Source organism: Ruditapes philippinarum, unplaced genomic scaffold, assembly GCF_026571515.1.
Source record: "Ruditapes philippinarum isolate M1 unplaced genomic scaffold, ASM2657151v2 ctg728_1_1_1_1, whole genome shotgun sequence".
NCBI classification, from domain to species: Eukaryota; Metazoa; Mollusca; class Bivalvia; order Venerida; family Veneridae; genus Ruditapes; species Ruditapes philippinarum.
The window spans coordinates 43,239-68,495 of NW_026859203.1; the positions used below are offsets into that span (position 1 = coordinate 43,239).

General features: G+C 32.7%; 2 protein-coding genes across 2 annotated transcripts; one reads left to right on the forward strand and one right to left on the reverse strand.

Moving 5' to 3' along the window:
- Positions 1-2,159: 2,159 nt before the first annotated feature.
- On the reverse strand, positions 2,160-9,365 carry LOC132755586 (protein SREK1IP1-like). Its single transcript, XM_060746471.1, has 5 exons — positions 9,231-9,365; positions 8,148-8,210; positions 6,433-6,567; positions 4,318-4,372; positions 2,160-3,993 (listed from the first exon to the last, which is right to left on the reverse strand). Exons 1-5 carry the CDS (start codon positions 9,235-9,237, stop codon positions 3,591-3,593), a joined length of 663 nt encoding a protein of 220 aa, XP_060602454.1. The 5' UTR covers positions 9,238-9,365; the 3' UTR covers positions 2,160-3,590.
- A 56-nt stretch (positions 9,366-9,421) lies between these two features.
- LOC132755605 (spliceosome-associated protein CWC27 homolog) lies at positions 9,422-24,554 on the forward strand. The gene is made up of 11 exons (XM_060746494.1): positions 9,422-9,568; positions 11,590-11,799; positions 12,217-12,360; positions 13,752-13,850; positions 14,924-15,027; positions 15,728-15,797; positions 15,924-15,939; positions 16,864-17,155; positions 19,494-19,600; positions 19,909-20,140; positions 21,283-24,554. The coding sequence occupies exons 1-11, from the start codon at positions 9,527-9,529 to the stop codon at positions 21,437-21,439; spliced, it is 1,473 nt and encodes a 490-aa protein (XP_060602477.1). The 5' UTR covers positions 9,422-9,526; the 3' UTR covers positions 21,440-24,554.
- Positions 24,555-25,257: the final 703 nt, after the last annotated feature.

The following is a 25,257-nucleotide window of genomic DNA, read 5'->3' on the forward strand; positions in this document are numbered from 1 at the left end:
TTACCACGGAAGTAAAGTCGATGTACATGTATTTTGATTCTTTTGCTGTAATTGACTATTTCTTTGTAATTGATGAATAGATTGTTTTCATACACAACAAATCCTCTACAGAACGAAACTGACTGACTCGTAAATGACCTTGAATTTTATAACAGTTGGCCATATGATTTTTATGGATGTTTTATTTTAATACTTGATCATTACCACCCTTTATACAATACATTTTTGTAAATGATTTCAATTATTATTGAATTACTGGTATTCTAAAATTGGGCGTAACTCTGTTATTTAGGGATGGATTTTCTATCATACTATGATAAAATAACACCTGTGACAGAACAGATATTTTTTATTTATATGACAAAACAAACATGTTGAATTTTTCAAGTTTTAAAATGACCATGACTTGGGATCAAGTTCTTCAATTTTGGTTAATTTGTGATAAGTATGACCTTGACCTTAAAATGATCTAGACCATCAAGATTTCAAATTTAATTTCTAAATTCAGATAACTTTGATACAGATTTTATTAATACTTAGACAACACCAACCTGTTGAATAATGCAGATATGGCATTGATCTAAAAATGAATTTAACTGTCAACCGAGTACTGGTTATTACTAACACAACAACTGAAGACATAAGGCTTTATTTATATATTTATCATGGCATAAACAGTAATATTCTTTGAACTTGATAAATATTCAGGGCAATAACAGAGCCATAACTCTGTGTTAAATAGTAATATCTGGAAATGCCAATGAGATGTATGCATACTGCATAACTAATCAAGGGCCATAAATCTGAGTGTCTGACCGGAACAAGGCGACTATATGCACATCTCCTCTTGGTATCCCATAAAGTTTCATTGAATTCCAGCCAGTAGTTACAGAGAAGTAGCACGGAAACGATTATTGCTTTGGTTGTATACTGCATAAGTTATCAAGGGCCATAACTCAAAGTTAAAATGTCTGACCCGAACAAGGCGACGATATGCGCATCTCCTCTTGGTATTAAAGGTTCCAATAAAGTTTCATTGAATTCCAGCCAGTAGTTGCAGAGAAGTAGCGCAGAAACAAATATTTTTCTATATGCATATTGCATAACTAATCAAGGGCCATAACTCTGAGTCAAAATGTCTGACCCAAACAAGGCAATGATATGCGCATCTTCTCTTGGTATTGAAGGTTCCCATAAAGTTTTGTTGAATTCCAACCAGTAGTTGCAGAGAAGTAGCGCGGAAACGATTTTTGCTCTATATGCATACTGCATCATAACTCTGAGTTAAAGTGTCTGACCCAAACAAGGTAATGATATGCGCATCTCCTCTTGGTATTGAAGGTTCCCATAAAGTTTTGTTGAATTCCAGCCAGTAGTTGCAGAGAAGTAGGGGGGAAATGATTTTTGCTCTTTATGCATACTGCATAACTAATCAAGGGCCATAACTCTGAGTTAAAGTGTCGGACCGGAACAAGCCGACGATATGCACATCCCCTCTTGATATTGAAGGTTCCCATAAAGTTTAGTTGAATTCCAACCAGTAGTTGCAGATAACTACTCCGGAAACGAAATTCGGACGGACGGAAGGACGAACGGACAGACAACACCAAAACTATATTCCCCTCCCGATTCCATCGGCGGGGGATAATTACATTTTGTTACAAAAGAGGTTTCTTTGAAAAACCTTCATGCTGTGTTTTGGAAATAAAAAAACTCAAGCGTGGCCTCTACTGGTTGGTGACTCGTGTGATTTGACTGCTAGAGCCATTGAGCTTTCTAAGAACTTGAGCACCTGGGAATTTTAATGGAAATTCATTGAAGATCAGCAGAGTTATGGGCCCTTATTAAGTTTATACTAGTGTTAAACTCAAAAAAATTTAATTGCTACAGAAATGGTTCAATCCATGCACATGCTTTTCTACAAGTAATAACATTGCATTATTAGCTAATGGTTTTCTTAAGTTCAATTATAAAGACGACAAAGTAAAATGTGTATTCTTGTAATGGTGACCTGCCTAATACAGTGTTATAACGGTAACAGTACCTTTTCACAAAAACTATATATCCATTACAGGTGTAACAAATGAACAATGTATGGAGATTTGCCATGCATCAGAAAGAAATTATAAATGTCAAAACACAATGTAAAACACTGAAAACAGATTTCACCTTTTTATCAATCAATATGGTTGACAAGTACCACAATACATATACAATTTGTTGAAGAAAAATTAAAGAAATAAGAAGCCAGAGTGAACCTTTTAGGTAACAAGAGCTGTCGGTACGACAGCAACGCTCAACTATTCTTTGTGCTTGATAGTAAAAGAGCCTTGATAATGTACATGTAAAATTTTCAAAGATAACAAAAGGGCAAGATTTTTCCTTAAATCCATGTTACAGTTATAGGCCTTGGAGAGAGTCCTATTATGCTCTCAAAGAAGAGTATAAAATTTCACCTTGTTTCAATGTCTATGTCAATAGAATAGGTGGTAACAGGTATGCAAACTTAAATGTAAATTTTAAGTTGAAAAAGGGGCATTATTCTGCCAAATGCTTCATAGAGTTACCTCCTGTCTACAGGAGCCATATGTCAATGGATTTTGAAAATATTTGAGGTGTTACAAAAACTTTTAACATAAATTCTAAGTTGAAAAAAGGGCATAATTCTGTCAAAATGCTTGAAAAGTTACTTCCTCCTGTCTACAGGTTGGGGTCATGATGGTGAACAAGTGTGCAAAGTTTCAAAGCCATTTATAAGTCAATGGACTTTGAAAATATTTGATGTATTACAAAAACTTTAACGTAAATTCTAAGTCGAAAAAGGGGCAGAATTCTATCAAAATGCTTGATACAGTTACCACCTCCTGTTTACAGGTTGGGGTCACGGTGGTGAACAAGTGTGCAAAGTTTCAAGCCATATGTCAAAGGACTTTCAAAATATTTGTAATACAAAAACTTTAACATACATGATTACGCCGACACAGGCGCTCAGGTGACTACAATAGCTCTACTTATTCTTATTGGATAGTCGAGCTAAAAATATGATAACAATAATGCCATTGTCATAGCAAAATGCTCGGTTGGAAACTTTTGTCAATGACAGGCAAAGAACAGAATAAATGTCCATTTTATTAACACATGCTAGCTAATGGCTGCTGTAATTTTATCATCAGATAATACAAAGACAAGTTTACTATGCTGAAATAACTAATGTAGCAATTTGTGTTTTTATGGTAAACATGATTTTGTACATTTTCAAAGTCATTTTCACCAATTTTTATGAGCTGATTTTGTACAAGTTTAAGCATTGACCATCTTCAGGGACGTGGTTTCAGATAAAGACTGCCATTTATCATGGATTTTCTTAATCAAATGATTATAACCAATAGTTTATTCATTATTAAAATGCAACATATAAAAATACTATATTTCTTAACAAGAAAACAAAGGTTAACAACACTAGAATGTTGCAAAAACCAAAAATCTTTGTCAAAAATTGAATTTTTGAATATGAATGTGTGTTCCTATGATTTCATTGCACAGTTTTATGGTGCCCAGTTATATGAGACAGTTTTAAGAATGTACCAACATCAACTCTCACTATCCGAGTCATCACTGGACAAGTGTTTCTTATTCTTTCGTTTCTTTCTTTTATGTTTTCTTTTTTTCTTTTTCTTTCTAGCATATTTATCGTCACTGGAATCAGACTCATTTTCACTATCAGTTAACTCTGAGTCATCAGTATTGTGTTTATGTTTCTTTTTCTTCTTTCTCTTCTTGTTTACTCTCTCGTCTGAACTGTATGCCTCACTGTCACTGCTGTCTGAACCATCTTCAAGCTTCTTTTTCTTCTTCTTTCTTCTCTTATATGATCTATCAACAGAGCCGTCTTCTTCACTATCAGAGTCATCAGAACTTTCTGATCTATGTCGATGCTTCTTTTTCTTCTTTCTATGTGATTTTTTCTTCTTCAATGGTGACCTGGACCTATCCCTTAAATAATAAAAGACTTAGTTAAACAATGCTTAAAATCATGTATCGATCTGATTAACTGTTGTCAAAACTTTTTTATACTTAACATTTGCCCATTTTAAATATGGATCAGTCTAGGTAGTTCTTCATTGTAGATTCAGCCATGAATAACATCTAGTCACATTAAATGGAAGTGGATTGCATTTTTATACCAGTGATACTGAAGATTTACAGGGAATAAAACTAAACTAGTTAAAATATAATATGATTATTTTACTATAAAGGTAATACAATAACATTTGGGTTAAGATAAACATCCTATTGCATTAACCGTTACCATCATACCTTTTATGCTTCTTGTCCTTTCTGGACTTTTGGCTATCTTGTTTCATTTGTTCATCTAAAATAAAATCATTCTTCATTAGTTCTCAACAGTAGGGGGTACCTCTATGTTAATGCTGTAGATTGTCAGGTGTGAAGTGATTCAACCTAATCCACTAAACGGGGCTGACAAATCTCAGTTTGAATCATGAATCTTGTATCAAAAACAGCAAGAAATGCAATATTTTCATTTTATGTTATTATTCTGTGAGGTAGCCAATGTTTGTATGCACTAGATTTGATACAATTATATTAAGAAACAGACAATGTTTGTAGCTATAAATGAAGACAGCTTTGTCATATTTTTATTTAAATCATATATCTTTCAGGCAGCATCATTTGCTATTCTTATCACTTTTTAGATTAACTATTAATAAAATTCAATAAAAAGCAAATGTCTGTCCTACCATTACCAATATAGTGAATTTTAACATGAAAAGTAACTACATGTACATGTAATGTATAACAAGCAATTATCATAGTATTGCAAGCAATCCATAAGTCCCCTACCGGTTAGAACCCCAGCAACATTCTGATTTCAATTTTACCAGTGAATGAATGACATGAATGAACTTAAATCTTTTGAGTTCTAAGTTTGTCTATTTCACAGTAATGTTTTAAGTTTCCCTGCCTAGTAAGGCAATTATGTTTATACAACCTTGTCATATTATTACGATGTGGGATGTTAAAGTAAATCCTATAAGGAATGAAGAAGTTGGAGTAAAAATACCAATTTCTCAAAAAAAATTCAAGGGGGACATAATTCTGGAAATAGTCTTGCTAGAGTATTTAACCTTCTCAAAAATGTTGAGTGATAATAAGAAACATATATATGAAGTTTGAAGTAGATACATTAGGAAATAAAGAAGTTATTTAACCCATTACTTCATATACACGCCTTTTAACGCCTTTTTCACCCCCCCCCCCCCTTTTTGTTGTCTCAAATGATGAAAAAACGCCTTATTTAGGCCCCAAACACTTGTTTTTGTTTGAGAAATGTTGTTAAAAAAAGTGACCTCTTTTTCGGCGCGGCCCCCCAACCAAAAGATACATCAGGGGGTTGCCAGATGTGCCCCCTTCTGTTTGGGGGGTTTGAAGGGGGGCGGAGTCCCCCTCATCGCCAAGAAAATTTTGGACTTGTGAGAGGCTGTAAATGACCCCAGATTGATCATAAGGTAACGTGTAACCAACGCTGAAAAGCATTTGACTCTATCTCAATCCATTGAAAAGTTGCAGCACTTTGAAATCAATTTTGATGGAAAAAATCAACGCAAAATAGTGATTTTTGGCAATTTTGAGATGTCCCCTCGTTGCCATGGTAACAGAAAATTTAAGCCTGAGCATGTTGTTTCAAGGGCAATGGTCCAGTCAACATTTGTGCCAAGTTCAAGGGAGGTAATACTGATAATTTTTGTGCTAGAGTTGTAAACCTTGTCACATATGATGTGGTTGATGACCAGAAACTTATATTTAAAGTTTGAAGTAAACACCTTAAGAAATAAAGAACTTATAGTGAAAAAGCTGAAAAAATTAAATCAGAAATCTTGAAATCCAGGCTATTTGTTGCCATAGCAACCAGAATTTTCAACCTAGGATGTGCATAATCTGCAGACTGCCATCTACCCATATTTTATGTTTCATAAAAATATTTTCAGTACTTTTTGAGTTTTCACTGGATCCAGTTTATGTGTTAAATTTGCCATATTTTCAGACTATTTGTTGCCAAATAGCAACCAGAATTTACAACATAGGAAGAAAAGAAAAAGACGTGCATAATCTCCATACTGCCATCTATCCATATATCAAGTTTCATAAAAATATTTTCAGTACTTTTTGCGTTATCGCGGGATCCAGTTTTGTGGACGGACTGACTGACAGACGGACGGAGGGTAAACCTAAAGTCCCCTCCGGTTAAACCGGTAGGGGACTAATAATAACCATATCTGCCTTATACATGTATGTAACCTGCAATTATCAATATAAATCAGCTATTCCTGAACCAATTTAAATTTATCTTTAATTTGAAAGGATCTAATCCAACAGTCAATAAACAATTAAGCCAGGCTATTGTTGTTTTACCTTTGTTTAGTTTAACTAAAGGTGAGATAAATTCTTCATCACTTGAACCAGAACTTGTACTGCTAACATCAAGTACAACATCTTTACTGGGATCTGCTTTCACAAAGTTACGACATTGAAATGTCAGATGACCAGCTGAAACAACACAAGTTATGTTAATATAGAAATCATGTACATAAACAAACAAACTGTTATCTATCACATTATCATTATTATTATTATTATCATCATCATATATGTAGTAGTTGTAGTATAAGTATACATTAATCTATTAAACTTGCTATATTTTTCAAATTGATGATATTTATTTTATATTTAATATTTATCTCTTTTGCCTGTTGCCAGAACTACATCACTTACTGCAGGGAAAATAAAAATAAGTTATTTATAACTCAATCATTAGTACACATTTGTCTTCAAATATATTTATATTAAGTGTTTATTGTCTACAATAATCTATATGAATATTTCTATTTTGAAAAACTCACAGCAATTTCTCACAGTGACTAGCTACATTTTTTATTTATTTACTTTTCCATGGTAAATTTGTGTAACTGCTATAAATGTTGAATGCAGGTTATTTGACATCAAATGCCAATAGTATAGATTAGTCAGGCTGGCCTAACTTAACAGATGGCAATGTAAAAACTTACATGTATCTGACTACACATGACATTGTAAACACTGACCTAAATGTACAGATGTCATTGTAAAGGTTGGCCAAACTACACAGATGACATTGTAAAGGTTGAACTGACTACACAGATGACATTGTAAAGGTTAGCCTATCTACACAGATGTCAATGTAAAGGTTCGCCAAACTACACAGATGACATTGTAAAGGTTGACCTGACTACACAGATGTCATTTTAAAGGTTGGCCTTCTTATACAGATGTCAATGTAAAGGTTGGCCAAACTACACATATGACAATGTAAAGGTTGTCCTAACTACACAGATGACATTGTAAAGGTTGGCCTAACTACATAGATGACATTGTAAAGGTTGACCTAACTACACAGATGTCAATGTAAAGGTTTGGCCAAACTACATATGACATTGTAAAGGTTGACCTAACTACACAGATGACATTGTAAAGGTTGGCCTAACTATGTCAATGTAAAGGTTTGGCCAAATTACATAGGTGACATTGTAAAGGTTGACCTAACTACACAGATGTCATTGTAAAAGTTGGCCTTACTTTACAGATGTAAATGTTTGCCAAACTACACAGATGTCAATGTAAAGGTTGGCCTAACTATACAGATGTCATTGTACAGGCAGACCTTACTACACAGATAATATATAACAGACTGGCCTAGCTACACAGATGCCAGTGTACAGGCCAAACTTACTACACTGATAACATTGTATAGGCTGACCTAACTAGACAGATGACATTGTAAAGGTTGGCCTAACTATACAGATGTCATTGTACAGGCAGACGTTACTACACAGATCATATATTACAGGCTGGCCTAGCTACACAGATGCCAGAGTACAGGCCAAACTTACTACACTGATAACATTGTATTGGCTGACCTAACTACACAAATCACATAATACAGACTGGCCTAACTATACAGACTGCACTGTATGGCTGGCCTTACTATACAGATGACATTGTACACGCTGGCACTACACAGATTGTAACTGCACAGATGACACAGGCAAGTTATTTTCAAAGCAAGTGCTCCAAGATTTAATGTTACTTACCATATCCACATCTTTTACATGCTGATTTAAAACCATCAGATTTCTTCCCAAATGCACCAATACCTGTGATAAAATATTTGTTATAATTATTCCAGTCATTTGGTCTGTTACCAATTACCATTACATCAATGAAGTAGAATAATCAACACATAAATTTATATATAACAAGAGTGGTCAGTGATCACATGTGTTGCCTGATGATAGCCAATTTAAGCAGTTATATTGATGGGTAATTGGACAGTTTGTTACCTATATGTCACGGCTTTCTTTCTAGCATGATGCAGCCACAGGTGTTAGGCAAATTGATTGGTTACTACCACCCCCAACCCTTACCCACTCTAGAACCCTCCTACCTCTCCAAAACCATGTAAACTGCAGTATTTTTCATTTGAAATATGTTTTAATATATATTTGATATATGATTTTAATTTATTTTCCTTCATTCCCCACAAAAAATAAAAAAATGATGCATAAATATTTAGTAATTAGTATTTAGTTACCAATCAGCGGGCCAAACTCCTGAGGATGCAGCTACTGTGTAGGAGACACAAAGATCATTAACAGGAAAGAAGTATCTTCTATTCAAGGGCCATAACTTGGCCAAAAATCATTCAAATGGAAAACCCTATAAATATAGATGGTTAAATATGCGCAAGTACTTCAAGAGGGCATTTTCACCAGCCTGTTTAAAACAAACAGGTGACTACATTTTGTATAGCTACTTTTAAATTTAAGTTTTGGACCAAATTGTTTTTTTTTTACCTGCATGTTCAAGCAAATTCATTTCAAAATATACCAATGAATAATAAAATAACAGACAAAACAAAAAGCAGACAGACGGACGGACAATTGAAAACTATATGTGTAAACAAAACAAAAAAAAGATAATATTTAGGGGTCGAAATGTCTGGGTCCGAGATGTTACGGGTCGAAACGTCTTGCCATCCAGTTTTCATTCACTTCTTCTTTGTTTCTGTTTAATTTACCATGCATTTACTGCAATGCAAGTTACTATCTTTAAAATCAATAATTTAACATTTATTTCAATTAGATTTCTTTCATTGTGACAATATAAATCCATACCCTGCATTTCTAAATCCAAAAGGTCGCGAACGAGTTACATCCCTTGACTGATATCCTAACCATAAAATAAATTAGTCAATATTAATAACAATTAAGACAATTTGGGTCTTTAATATCTATTTTCATCTACATATTAAAACGTTTTAATAGATAATCTCATGTTATCTTTGAATTTGCATTATTTGTTTTCTTTTTATTATTTTTGTTTATGAACGGAATTTTAAAATGGCTGCGCCCATGGTCCTGATTTTACAAATTATATTTTAGCCAGAATTTAATAGACTTATGTTAGAAAAATGAGCAACATTTACATACAGGAACCTTCAACGAATGGAAAGGTATTTGTCTACAGATTACTTGCTACGAGCTAGCTTGATTACAAGTTAATGTCATAAAATAAATGATTTTTTACGAATTTTCAACACGAAACCCCCTCCCCCTGTCACAGACAGACCTTTGTTTGACCCCCACTGTATTCAATTGTCAAGTCATTTTGTTAAAAAATAGCCATTTCCTCAGGACAGGCTATCTCAAACACTCCCCATATATTAAACACGGACATTTACCCCTTGAACACATAATGATAGCTGAATATTTACACTTATCAATGATAGTGGGGATAAGTAGATATAAGGGGGAATTATCAATGATTATGTGAAAAAAAATAATAATATGAAATTAGGCAAAGCCTATGAACAGGAAAGTCATTAAAAAGTTTCTTTTATTTTTCTGTTCTAAAGGTGTCATAAATTTGTCATTTCATGCACCGCTTGGACCGTTTTCGCTCAGAACACTCGATGATTATTATTAATCCGAAAAGTTAAGATTTGTTCCGTTATCATTGCCTATTATCATTTAGTTACATTGTATATGGCAGCGACCAACTAGAACTGACACTAAAAAATTTATTGATAGGTATAGAATTTTATATATTTATTAATTGTTTTTTATTTCATTATCTTTTAAATATACATGTGTAGTCTTTAGCCGGGCAAGCCCCGTATGAAAGTAGGAAAAGCCTATGGAGGGGGAAGTCAGATGAGTTTTTTGTTTTAGAGCTTAAGATGTCCTTCAGTACTTTATACACTACTTTCATTTTCAATCAGGCTTGGCTGTTAACAGTGTTTAATCTTAAGCCAAAATGTTCCACTATTTAATTCTATATATTTTTTTTATTGTTTTTTTTTAAATTTGATTTCCTTTAAAATATAACACATAGTCTATATTCGGATGAGCCGAAGCTGGGGGCTCTCGATTTAACTTCCTTGTATGAATTAAGGGATATGAAGATTAACATATTTATTTTTGTGGTGCCACTTTAGTTAGATTTGCAGATTTAAATTGGCAATGCAGAAATTTTTCCATTACTAAGCAAGAAATTACACAAAAGTATAGTACGTCAGATGAATCACGTGTTAACTTATAATCTTTAACATATGATAAGTTTCAATGTTTAGTGTCACAATTTTCATTTGATTCTAAAAACAATGAACCAAGAGAAAAATGAAGAAAAATGAATTTTGTTTTTAGGTATTTTGTTGATAAAGGTATGATATATAATCTTGATGCACTGATGTTACGAAGCAGTGCTGCTAAGTAATAGATTAAGGATATAATTATGCACTAGAAAAAATTTTTGTTTAAGTTTTGATTGCAATATTAATCTTTTATAAAACTACTTATTGTTTTCACTTAAAACTTCATTTAAACATACTTTTTGAATTACAGTTACATTACATAACAACTCTGGCATGGATTTTAAATAAAATAAGGCCTTTAGGTCAATATTCAATTCTCATAACTATGTAAAATACATAAATTTTAAATATTTGTATTTTTTTTATTGAAATTTTCCTCTTTGTTTATTCTTATGATACCAATACTTGTCTTTTAATTCATAAAATCTTTTAAAGTTTTGTCAGTTATAAGTCCTTGAGAAAATATTGATCGAACTGAAGCTTGTCTTAGAATAAAACTTGCATAATTGACAAACTAATGAATTGATTTAAATTACCACCCTTTTCCATTTCTTAAAATGTTACATTAGCATAAAAAAATGCAAAAGAAACAACAAGTCTCAACAGCTCACTAGAGGACTTGGCAAATTTTCTCAAATTTATTATCTATTGATTGACACATACAATGTTAGTTATAATTAAAAACATTTACATGTATATATTATTTTATGAACAAAATGATTTTATAATAAAGCAACAATAATAGAGTCTGTTTGGACTGCACAGATGCAGTCTGGCACGTCTCTATACTTATGGCATTGGTAGGTCATTATTGCTGCTATTATTCAAAGGTTATTTAAACATTTATCATCAGCTTTTGTAAGTTCTCACATTACTTTCAGGTCCTGCTTATAACAACAGTTGGGGATATAGATATTGAACTATGGTCAAAAGAAGCCCCAAAAGCTGTAAGGAATTTTGTTCAGTTGTGTATGGAAGGCTATTACGATGGTACTATTTTCCACAGAGTGATTCGAGATTTCATAGTTCAGGGGGGTGACCCTACAGGGTCTGGTCATGGGGGAGAGAGCATATATGGCAAACCATTTAAAGTAAGAAAATATAATATATAATAAATCATCAGTTCTATCAGCATGCTTATTAAAATATTTATATAGCTTATACAGAGATTTTTTTAGCTTGATTGCGTAAAAACCTTTAAGCTTAAAGATAACTCTTGAAACCATTCCTTGAAGCAACCAGTACAAAGTAATGAGTATAAAGTTTCTTATTCAAGGAAACAATGGCTTGCCCCTGACAGGGCTGAAACCTACACAGCCAGCAATCCTTAGATTACTAGTTTGAAGTGCTAGCCAGTAGGCCTAATGCCACCTTAAATTTTAGTTTACAGTTTAAATAAAGAAGTGCATTATGTGATGGAATTCTTGTATACAAATTTTTTGATATGCATGTACATTTGTATATTTTTGAAAAGATCCATATATGTGTTTATGTCTAAATACTTTTAGGATGAACTTCATCAAAGACTCAGATTTGTTCGAAGAGGATTGGTTGCCATGGCAAATGCTGGACCGAATGATAATGGAAGCCAGTTTTTCTTTACAATGGGTTCTACACCAGAACTTATGAATAAACATACTATCTTTGGTAAGGTGAGTGAAAGCAGCTCTTAAATACAACTTATTGATACAAGAAAATCTTCTGTGTATCTCTTGATAGTTGGAACTGAGAATAAATATCATTTGGGCAAAATAGTATAATTTATTTGTTATGGATACATAACATAACATAGAATCTTTATTTGGCATAAAATAGGATGAGCATACATATAGCCAATATACATGTACATTCTTTTGTATATTATGAAAAGGGATAAGCATGATAACTCATGTTAGAGAGTTTGAGAAGAATGTATGTTGACTGTAATACACAAGTTAAATACTGTTACAAACATGTGCTGAATCCAAAATAAATCAATACTAGTCATCAATTCTCTCCATGTAGCACTTTTATCTTTAGATTCTGAGACACAGATATGTTTGAATTACATTATCATAATTGTTAACAAATATAAAATTATCATAGTTGTTTTGTGTTTACACATTTTCCTTCAGATATTTTATAGAAGCCCTTTCATAATTCAAAATTGGCTATAATTTTTAAAGGGGTCATTTCTAATATAACAAATGCATTGTAGGGACATTTTAAAACATGCTACATCCGTACCTTAGTTCTAATTTGTGCATACTCAACTAATTAATAATGCAATAATGGCTGAATTTTAGTGCCATCAACAAAATATTCAAAATTTATTAATGACCGAAAATGCACCAAATATTGCACACAAGGGAAACTTTCTAACCACTTCTAATCTAAAAACATTAGTATAGTTAAAAACTGTTTTTCCTAAATCTTAAATATTTTTGTATGCATAAAGTTTTATATTGTTACTTTATTCTTTTATTAAAGAAATATTTTTAACAGTTGTCTACAGTTGAACAAATGCATTTATTAATTTTGCTCTGTTTTGTGTTTTTATTATAATTATGGTGATCTGTACATATGTCTATATATCAATTACAAATTATGGAATCTGCACATAACTTATGTGTAGAATGCTTGTTCATAAAGTACATGGACTGATAGCTATGTGGATACCTTGTACATCATTATACAGGGCAATCTTTGCTGAGCAGCCCTCTGTATGGCAATATAAACCTTCTTACAACAGCAGTGTCAGGCTTAACAATACATTTAACCTCTGTAAGTGACACCTCCCAGCAATTATCAGAAACTTTGTATCTGGAAAGGTGATGCACTCTGGAAAGGTGATGCACTGTACATGTCCCTTTCATTTAGACTTAAATATATTAAATTGATGGTGTTAATTTTACGTATACTCCAAAACAATTTAAGGTTAGTCGTTTTTAGGGGAAGCTTAAAATGAAACTGAGTTACAAAGAAGCTTTAAATCCCGAAGGTTGTATTGGCAGTAATGACATAATTAGATATAGAATGAAATGACTTATTGCTATATTTACAGGTATCTGGTAACACTGTCTACAATATGCTCAAGTTACAGGAATGTGAGACTGGCCCAGAAGATAGACCCCTTTATCCAAATAAAATTGTCAAAACTCAGGTACAAAATCAATCTTGTATTACAAGTTGACATTGATATTAATAATTGTTGTTAATTGATTTGATGACTCACAAATACCGTTGATAGTTCAGTCTGAGATAATGTGTTTATTTGTACTGCTATAAAGTTCAATTTCTTCTAAGCATAATGCTTCAGTGCTCTAATATCTGCTAAAGCACATAAAATATAATGGAGATATGGTCAACTAGCAATTTTGAATAACATATGGTCAATTTTTCCTTGTTTCCTTTCTTAACAAGTTGTTGTTATCCTCTGTTCTGTACAAACCTGAATGTAAGAATCTTTTAAATGTAGTCAGATTGTTTGCTGTTGGTTTTATTGTTGATTTTTTTGGGGGGAGTTTTATTGTTTTGAAAACTGTTTCCTCAAATCCATATATACATTGTATATTTACTTGATGTTTGTTTGTTTGTTTTGTCATGTAGTACATACTGTTTTTGGCACCAGGAACATAAGCATTTGGTGGTGTCAGTGTCTTCTTCATACACAATGTATATTTTTAGGTGTCTGATACATACTAATATGTTACATGTAATTTGTTTAATGGAAATAGTGCAATTGTGTTGCTTTATTTAAAGAAATCCCAAAAAATATGGAATTTTATTGTGAAAGTGGTGCAGGTAGTGTACACATGTGTATGCGTGCAACATCAGCTTAATTTTATCATACTGTTATTTAGCAAAAGATGTTTAATATTCACATTCCTAAAATATAGCAATCCTTCAATTCTTGAGGGATTGGAGTGTTGGAAATAAAAGTAAGAAATTGATATTAATTCACCTTCCTTACCGTGTATATGCCAGACATGACATTAAAGACAATTATTACTTTGACCATATACATGTGTTTATGATACTCTGTTAGATAATTCTGTGCAAACTGTAATATATACCGATATTAGTATGTTCTGGCCAACCCATTTGACATTAAATTTCCAATTGTTGTTAGCACACATAGAGAGATTTCAAGGAAAAAAAGTTACCTAGAAGGTAATGAAAACTCTGCTAATTATTTCTAAGCAAACTGTTATATAATTTTACCAATATTATTAGGTTCTGGCCAACCCGTTTGATGATATAATTCCAAGGGTCATAAAGAGGTCAAAGAAAGATTCTGATCTAGATAAGAAACCAAGGAGTAAATCAAAAGCAACCAAGTATGTATGATTACAAGTTTGTATATTGCTTTACTGTCTTTTTGTTTGGTTGGTTTTACTTAGCCCAGACACAGTATAGGTCATATGGCGACTTTCTAGTTTTACTGGTGGAGGAAGACCTCAGGTGCCCCTCTGTTCATTATTTCAAGTACAAACTGGCACCTGTGTAGATGCACCGATGCTCTGTAAGCTAGCTGGATAGCTTTCTATCATGTAGAATGTGACCACGCTTGCGCAGCTTAAATCTACAGCAGTGAGAGTAAGTGGTTTGAAGTCAACAACCTTAATCACTTGGTCAGGATGCCCAAAGAAGTTCAAAAGATACATGTAAAATAGAGCACAGATTATCTTGGTGCTCTAGTTTAACCAGTAATTTGAATACAAATACATTTAAGTAACTCAAAGCAGGATGTTGTATTTGATTTGACACTTATTTTTATGCATACACATGTTAAGACATCAGTTTGTTGAATTCATAAAACTATAATGTTTTATCAAATAATTATAATAGTGATGATATTTAAAAAAACAACAAAAAAACAAAACAAAAACATTTTGTGTCATGTATTAGGTCATTTAAAGAGAGCAACGTACAGTAATGTGTTATTGTGTTATTGAGGAAAAAGCTCTTTTTAAGAATATCAACATTACAACTGATTCTTTTCTATCATCTTCAATTGAATATAAATATATGTTAAAGGAATTTCAAGTTGCTGTCATTTGGAGAAGAAGCTGAGGAAGATGAAGAACAAGTTACCAAAGTTTCTGAGGTAAAGTTATAATAGATGATTTAACCATCAATCAAACAATATTGTAGTGTAATTGTAAATGTCCTCCTAGCAAATTTGGTATGATTATAAAGTTCCCTAAAAGATGTTTCTTTCTTACATGTTCAGAAAACCATTAAGTCAGGTAACAAAATGTCACAGGGTGAGAAAAATGTCCAGTCTGACTAGGACTTGAACCTAGGACCTTGGGAAAGCCATTCCATGGCTGTACCGACTAAGCAATCAGAGCTTACACAACTCCCCTAAATAGTGAACAGTTCCAAACAGTGACAGAATGGTTTATGAAGGTGTTGACCCATGCTTTAACTTACCCAGATAAAGCTACATTGGGCTTTCCTTCATCATTGTTTTAAATAATTACCTATAAAAACTGAAATGTTTAATATTACCAGTAATTTGAGTTGCCAGCTGCTGTAATGTTTTAAGGCACACAAACCTTGTTAGTGAGAAGCTAGCTCATCACCAAAAGTGGTTTGTGTCCTTCTATATAGGAAACATTCCCCCATTTTAGTTTTTGCATATTATTATGCTTATTATCAGTATTATGAGGTTCTACCAATGTCGTAACACTGTCTCTAATGACTGATACACAACAGTGTGATAAATTTAATGTATAAAAATAATTGTAGGGAATGGCAAGGGTCGTGGTAAAACATCATGACGACTAATGTCGATAGTCACTTAGTACCATTAGCGTCGGACATTATCACACCACAGATCATATAACTAGAGAAGAAAGGAGGGACTATGATGTCATACCTCAGAATGAGCCTGAGTTTATAGATATTTTACTTATTAGTTACAATATTTCCAATTATAGATTGTTAATTACAATACATTTGATTATAGATTCTTAATTGCAAAACTGTTTCATTTTGTTGTAGGAATGCAGTTGTATTATATCAAATTCTTTATTCATGTTCTTTTTTTCTGCAATTTTGACATTATCTTTGCTAATGTACATTTAATCTACATATATGAGATAGTCAAATAAAAGGTTTCTCGATGTTTTTCAGTATGGCTGTGTCAGTGATTTGTTATTTGTAAGCTGCCTATGCAATATTTACATATGATATAATTTTACAGGATTCTGAAGAGGAAAAGGAGAGAGAAGAAAGGAGGGAAAATATCAAGAAAAAATTAAAAAGAGAACCACCAGAGAAAAATATTATTGTGAAACAAAATAGACAGTCACCAGAAAGTGTTTCAAGTAGACCACCAGAGATGACTGGTCAGATAGACTCAACAGAGCAGGCTCTGATTACAGGCACAAAACCAGTCCAACCATTTGAAATACCTTCACAAGCCATTACAATTGAAGAAAAACCCTCTAATAGAAGGTATGTCCAGAAATGTTGATAATTCTTTTATGAACAGACTGTGAGTTTAATTGTTTTTTTTTATGTATAACAAATATATAAAAATGAAATACATGTAGTTTATGGAAATTATATCAATCTGGTTTAAATCTTTACACTATAGGATTTGAGCAGTGTAATAGTAAAACTAAATATAATTGGAAACATTCTGGAAAAACCATATTGCAATGTTTCTTTCTACTCTTACTCTACAGAAACCATTTCCACATTACATGTATTTGGAGTGCTTTTATAAGAAGTTTCTCTATAATTTAACACACTTTAAAAATAATTTTATTTATATGAAACAAAGAAGAAAGTGTTTATATAAGAATAAAGTTTAAATGCATGACGTTACTCTAATGTAATAGAATAAAGCATTTATATAAGAAATCTGAATAAAGTATTTGGATAGGAAAACTGAAGAAAGTGCTAATATAAGAAAAACAAATTAAGTGGTTTTTATGAGAAATCGTTAAAGTGTTTAAACATGAATGAGAGCATAAAATGTTTATATAAGAGAACAGAATAAAAAAAATATATTTAAGAAAACAGAATTAAGTGTTCCCAAACAAGTTATTCAAAAAAGTCAGTCTTCTCTTTCAAAAATTTATTACAATCTTTTCAATTTAAGTAAGAATGATATAAACCAAGATGCAACAAATATTCCACCCGAATAAAACTTAATACCCTTTAAAGTTTATAAATGATTTAATAGAACAAATATATTTCTCTTGTTATACCCCCAAAAACGAAGTTTGGGGGGGTATATAGGAGTCACCCGGTGGTCGGTTGGTCGGTCGGTCGGGCGGTCGGTCGGTCGGTCCAGACGTCCGTTGCATTTTCCTTGTCCGGACCATAACTTGAAGACTAATGGTTGGAATTCAATATAACTACATACAATGGTCAAGCACATTGAGAGGAAGTGCAGTGCACAAGAACCATAACTCTATCTTGACTAATTACAGAGTTATTGCCCTTTGTTACTTTTCCTTGTCCGGGGCATAACTTGTTAACTACTGGTTGGAATTCAAAACAACTTCATACAATTGTCAAACACAATAAGGGGAAGTGCAGTGCACAAGAACCATAACTCTATCTAAAGTAATTACAGAGTTATTGCCCTTTGTTACTTTTCCATTGCTTTCTTTTGTCCGGACCATAACTTGAAGACTAATGGTTGGAATTCAATATAACTACATACAATGGTCAAGCACATTGAGAGGAAGTGCAGTGCACAAGAACCATAACTCTATCTTGACTAATTACAGAGTTACTGCCCTTTGTTACTTTTCCTTGTCCGGGGCATAACTTGAAAATTACTGGTTGGAATTCAAAACAACTTCATACAATTGTCAATTACAGTAAGGGGAAGTGCAGTGCATAAGAACCATAACTCTATCTAAAGTAATTAAAGAGTTATTACCCTTTGTTACTTTTCCATTGCTTTCTTTTGTCCGGAGTATAACTTGAAGACTAATTGTTGGAATTCATTATAACTTCATACAATGGTCAAGCACATTGAGAGGAAGTGCAGTGCACAAGAACCATAACTCCATCTTGACTAATTACAGAGTTACTGCCCTTTGTTACTTTTCCATTGCTTTTTTTGTCCGGAGCATAACTTGAAGACTAATGGTTGGAATTCAATATAACTTCATACAATGGTCAAGCACATTGAGAGGAAGTGCAGTGCACAAGAACCGTAACTCTATCTTGACAAATTACAGAGTTATTGCCCTTTGTTACTTTTCCTTGTCCAGAGCATAACTTGAAAACTACTGTTTGGAATTCAATACAACTTCATACAGTTGTCAAGGACATTAAAAGGAAGTGCAGTGCATAAGAGCCATAACTCCATTTTGACAAAATACAGAGTTACTGCCCTTTGATACTTTTCCTTGTCTGGAGCATAACTTAAAATGTACTGCTTGAAATTCAAACCAACTTCATACAATGGTCAAGCACAAAAAGAGGAAGTGCAGTGCACAAGAACTATAACTCCATCTTCGGTATTTATAGAGTTATTGCCCTTTGTTCCTTTTCTTTGTCTTTCTGGACTTATTACAGAGTAATTCAATAACACTTCATCAATGGCCAACCACATTGAAAGGAAATGCAATATACAAGAACCACAACTATCTTTAATTGCCCACAACCATAACTCTATATTTAATTCTATTACAAGATATTCTGTTACTAGTAACATCCTCATTTCCGAAGCAGTCTTGTGGGGGTATTAATCACATTTAGTGATAGTTCTAGTTTCTGTAGCAAAGAGTTTTAGGCATTGTTATTATCCCCCTCTTGTTGTTTACAGTGATGAACTGAGGCAGGAAGCTAAAGCATTAAAGAAGGAAATTCGTGAATCAAAGAAAAGAGAGCAACAAAGAAAAATGGAAGTGAAGCCAGACATTGTAGAAGAAGGTGATAATATCTGTTTTAATTTATTTCTATGTTTGATCAACTTTTTGCTGTTATTTTTTGTTCAATTTTCACATTTATTGAGGATTAACTTAGTTTTTCTCTATTTTCATCGATTGAAAAATCTCTTTGTGTAGAATTACCATGTGCCATATATTTTGTATTCTATATGCGTACATAGAATTAAAATATTTTGTTTATTATACAATAAAGTTTGAATAAATACAGAATTTGATAGTAATTTTTGTGACTTCATGACTTCAAATATCATTGATAAGTTCAAAAGAATTGTCATCATTGTTTATGTATAGAAGCAGCACCAGCTAGTAACGATCCTTTGGCAGACTTTAAACGTGAACGCCTCAAGTACAAGGCATTGAGGAAGGAACAAGGCAAGAAAGGTGCCAATAGGGAGGAAGTCACTTTATCTATATTAAATAAGTTTAAATCAAAGTTAGAAGGAACACGTAAAGTTGTGGGTGGTTATTCTGATGATGAGGAAAAAGAAGAGGATAATGAAGATGAAGTCACTGATCTATCATGGTACCATTTATATTTTATGTCTGCTTTGTCTTTGATACAATCACATAGATATTGTATCAAAACTAATTATTTATGCTTATAAATCTGTTTTTGGCTGTATTTAATTGGCTAAATAGTTAATTGGCAAAATAGTTGTTTTATAGTTGTATAGGATGCTAAAGCATACCAGAGTACCTAAATTGAGAACATGTTTTAATTAAAGCTAGCCGCAGATGGCACAGAATCATTATTGAAGCCCACTTAATATAGAAACAGTAAACATGTACTATATAAGGGAGTGTTTATTCCTTTTGTTAAATATCAGAAACATGTTTTTGTTTAAATCTGTTTTGAAAAGATGAATATGATGTGATCGTATATAACTGACCTGGGCTTCCTTAGACTAGTGGTTAATATTTCTGACTTTGAATTGCTCGACCCTCACTGATTCTGCCAGAGACTTCAGATTAGCTACCAATCTGACTTCAGATTAGTTATCAAACTGACTTCAGATAAGCTATCAAAATAGCTTATGGAATGTTGCTACATGTTATTCTATTCAAATGCCTACTTGTGTATGAAACATTGCACGAAGGGAGGTGTTCCTCCACCAATTTTATAAAGTTGAAAACTCTACATAGATCTATAAGTTGCCATATGACCTTTACAGTGTAAATATGACTTAAAACCCTAACAAGCAAACATACATTATCAAAACTCACTGTATATTTTTTGTGTATACCTACCTTTTCATTGTCAAGGAACTTTGTTTGGTCCTGTGGTTTATTTTCACAAATGACTTATGTGGAGAAATTGGCAGTTCATTGCGGTAAAACAAATAGATATTGGTGCAGAATGTAGGACACACCTTAGAGAAGTTGTCTGCTGATGCATAACTGAAATTAATGTGAATTTTATGTCAAAAGTATTTCACTGCCACAAAATGTGTGAAATTAGTCACTAGCTAAATGTATAATTATTTCAACACAACTGCGGGGTGTATATTATTATCAGTATTTATTCACAATACCTAAAGCCAACAGGAATTCTGTGTATCTTATATTTATATGTGACATATTGATTTTCTAAGGTTTCAAGAATTATGTTTGAAAATACATGCTGTTTTTATGATGTTTTATAATGATAAAATTTGAATATTTCAGGATGAGTCATAAGCTACAGTTTGAAGATGACAGTAAGAAGAAAGTACTGGATGCCAATGTTCACGATGTAGATAGATACGAGATTCACGATCCTCGTAATCCACTGACGAAACGGCGGAGAGAGGAGAGTAAACAAAAAATGAGAGACCGACGATAACATTTGATTTTTTAGCAAAAAAAGGGATGATGTGTTAAAAATGAAATGCACACAATATTTAGAAGATCTTTGACATTAGAGAGATTTTTTGAAAAGTGCCAGCTTCATTACACAATTTAACAGAAGATGAAGAAAGTTTTAGATAACTACACAAGAAAATTACAAGAACTCAGACATTAAAATTTTTTTATATATTTTTTAGTAAACAGTTTTAAATTTCATTATTCAAGTGAAGTTAGAAAAAACAGTTTTTGTTACTGGTTGTAATTTATAGAAGGTTTGTCTTTGTTAAAGAGAAAGTGTCTCACACTATAAGTAACATGTACTGGAAAGCTGAAAATAAGATAAGTATTTAAGGATGTCAAGAAAGGGTACCAGTAACAAAGAAGTATTTTAGGACGGTAACTGTTCTAACAGACATTCAGAAAACTTAAAACATTTGATAAAAATTAAATTTAAAAACATGTTCACTTTATCATCTTTCCTGTGTCTATGGTAGAGATGGCTAAAATTTTAATTTGAAACAGCCCAAATTTAAGTACATATACATATGAGCCGCGTCATGACAAAACCAACATAGTGAGTTTGCGACCAGCATGGATCCAGACCAGCCTGCACATCCGCGCAGTCTGATCAGGATCCATGCTGTTCGCTATCAGTTTCTATACTTGTAATAGGGTTGGTAAGCGAACAGCATGGATCCTGATCAGACTGCGCGGATGCGCAGGCTGGTCTTGATCCATACTGGTTGCAAACCAATTGTGTTGGTTTTGTCCTGGTGCGGCTCATATATATAATAATGTGTATAACAATAATAACATTTGTGTTATACTCTGTTTATTATGATTAGGCAAACACTTGCACAGAGATTGTTAGAAGAATGTATTGATGAGTTTTAAGTGAAGTCTTCATTTGAACATTTAATATTAATGAAATTCTTTCAACATGTACAGTGACTTCTTGTTTTGTTATGAAATACAGATTGTAGTATTATGTTAAAATGTCACACCAAGTGTGGATTAATCTCATATTGTCTATGTAAATACCATACCATATATCACAAATCATGTCTGAATACTTGTATATGATAATTATTGTCTACCTTTTATTGTGTACTGAATTTAGATGTGGCTGTTATAAGATAGGTATGTTTGATGAGATTCTGAAAGTTACTGTGTCATTCATACTTGGTGTATTCAAAGAAGAATTGAAAAAGTTTAGGAAGAATTTTGATGATTGGATATATCTGCAAAAGATATAGATGATACAGCTTTCATTAACCTTCCATTAACATCTTTATGATCTGATATATATGATATACATGTATTTTGTAATTTTTAGCTCGACTATTCGAAGAATATGAGAGCTATTGTAGTCGCCCCGGCGTCGGCGTCAGCGTCCGCGTCGGCGTCTGCGTTGGTTAAAGTTTTTTGTAAAGTCAAATATCTCAATTATTACTTGAGATATTCAATTGAAACTTACAATACTTATTTATAGTAACAAGGTACATCAGATTGACAAGTTGGATAACTCTGCCTACAATATTGACAGAATTATGCCCCTTTTTAACTTAGAAATTTTGGTTAAAGTTTTTTGTAAAGTCAAATATCTCAATTATTACTTGAGATATTCAATTGAAACTTACAATACTTATTTATAGTAACAAGGTACATCAGATTGACAAGTTGGATAACTCTGCCTACAATATTGACAGAATTATGCCCCTTTTTAACTTAGAAATTTTGGTTAAAGTTTTTTGTAAAGTCAAATATCTCAATTATTGCTTGAGATATTCAATTGAAACTTACAATACTTATTTATAGTAACAAGGTACATCAGATTGACAAGTTGGATAACTCTGCTTACAATATTGACAGAATTATGCCCCTTTTTAACTTAGAAATTTTGGTTAAAGTTTTTTGTAAAGTCAAATATCTCTATTATTGCTTGAGATATTCAATTGAAACTTACAATACTTATTTATAGTAACAAGGTACATCAGATTGACAAGTTGGATAACTCTGCCTACAATATTGATAAAATTATGCTCCTTTGGAACTTAGAATTTTGGTTAAAGTTTTTTTGTAAAGTCAAATATCTCAATTATTGCTTGAGATATTCAATTGAAATCTAAAATACTTTTTTATAGTAACAATGTACATCAGTTTGCAAAATTGCATAACTCTGCCTGCAATATTTGCAGAATTATTTGCCCCTTTGAAACTTAGAAATTTTGGTTGAGGTTAAAGGTCTTCAAAGATATTTACTTGAAACTTTACACATGCACTTAGGGTCATAATTGGAGGGTCATAATTGTATGTCACTGACCAAGTTCCATAACTCTATCTTGCATTAAGGCTGATTCATATCCCCTTTTCTACTAAGTATCTTGGTTAATGTTTACATGCAAGTTTTACATATCTCAATAACTATTACAGATATTTATTTAAAACTTCACATATGCATTTAGGGTCATAATTGTAGGTCACTGACAAAGATCCATAATTCTATCTTGCATTTAGGCTGATTTTTCTCCCCTTTTTCAACTTAGAAATTCATGGTAAAGTTTTTGTTTGTAAGCTGTTATCTCAATAACTACTGAAGGGTTTGTGCCTTTTTTGGGACAATTTTATGCATTCATAATAATAAAGCAGTGATTTACTTGATAAAACATCTTAATAACAAGCCTTTGTACCTTGTCTGTCAAATTTATGTAATCTGATAGGTAATTAGTATTATTATACTCAATAAAACACCCTTGTGACATTACCTTCCGAATAGTCAAGCCAATACTGTATAATTAGACTCTCTGTAAGGCCTATAACATGAATTTATAAAAAAAATTTGCCCTTTTGTGAACTTAAAAAAATTAACATTATCAAGGCTCTTTTACTATCAAGCACTAAGAATAGTCGAGCGTGCTGTCCTACAGACAGCTCTTGTTATTTGAAATAGTCATAGTTTGTATAAGTGATTTTACATGTATGTCATGATGAAATTTTCTCCTGTACCGTTATTAGATTGCTTATTTTAATACAATAAGTATTGTGCCATTATTACTGACTTCACTGTTTTAACAGCTATCATCTTTTACTAATTATACATCAGAAATGAAGGAGACTATCCCATTTTGTAAATAAACTGAAAAAAAAACTGGAAAAAACCACATTGTTTACTTGATTAAACAATTCCTACATAGGTGCCTGCTAGTCATATAGGTGACTCTACATAGGTGCCTGCTAGCCATATAGGTGACTCTACATAGGTGCCTGTTAGTCATATAGGTGACTCTACATAGGTGCCTGCTAGTCATATAGGTGACTCTACATAGGTGCCTGCTAGCCATATAGGTGACTCTACATAGGTGCCTGCTAGTCATATAGGTGACTCTACGTAGGTGCCTGCTAGTCATATAGGTGACTCTACATAGGTGCCTGCTAGCCATATAGGTGACTCTACATAGGTGCCTGCTAGTCATATAGGTGACTCTACATAGGTGCCTGCTAGCCATATAGGTGACTCTACATAGGTGCCTGCTAGCCATATAGGTGACTCTACATAGGTGCCTGCTAGTCATATAGGTGACTCTACATAGGTGCCTGCTAGCCATATAGGTGACTCTACATAGGTGCCTGCTAGTCATATAGGTGACTCTACATAGGTGCCTGCTAGTCATATAGGTGACTCTAAGTAGGAGCCTGCTAGCCATATAGGTGACTCTACGTGCTAGCCATAGGTCAGTCTTTGTTCACCTGTCCTTCACTGCTACTGTCAATGTCCATGCTATTCAATTGTTTTAATGCTGATGTGTTATGGTA

What these genes read in the sequence shown, in the direction of transcription:
- LOC132755586 (XM_060746471.1), bottom strand. An exon ending in TTTAGTTAAACTAAACAAAG is followed by an intron (nt 4,373 to 6,432) that starts GTAAAACAACAA and finishes ATTTTATTTTAG; the next exon opens with ATGAACAAATGAAACAAGAT. An exon ending in AAGGACAAGAAGCATAAAAG is followed by an intron (nt 3,994 to 4,317) that starts GTATGATGGTAA and finishes TTATTATTTAAG; the next exon opens with GGATAGGTCCAGGTCACCAT.
- LOC132755605 (XM_060746494.1), top strand. Translation starts at nt 9,527, where the DNA reads ATGAGCAACATTTACATACAGGAACCTTCAACGAATGGAAAG. An exon ending in GAAAAACCCTCTAATAGAAG is followed by an intron (nt 17,156 to 19,493) that starts GTATGTCCAGAA and finishes TGTTGTTTACAG; the next exon opens with TGATGAACTGAGGCAGGAAG. An exon ending in GCCAGACATTGTAGAAGAAG is followed by an intron (nt 19,601 to 19,908) that starts GTGATAATATCT and finishes GTTTATGTATAG; the next exon opens with AAGCAGCACCAGCTAGTAAC.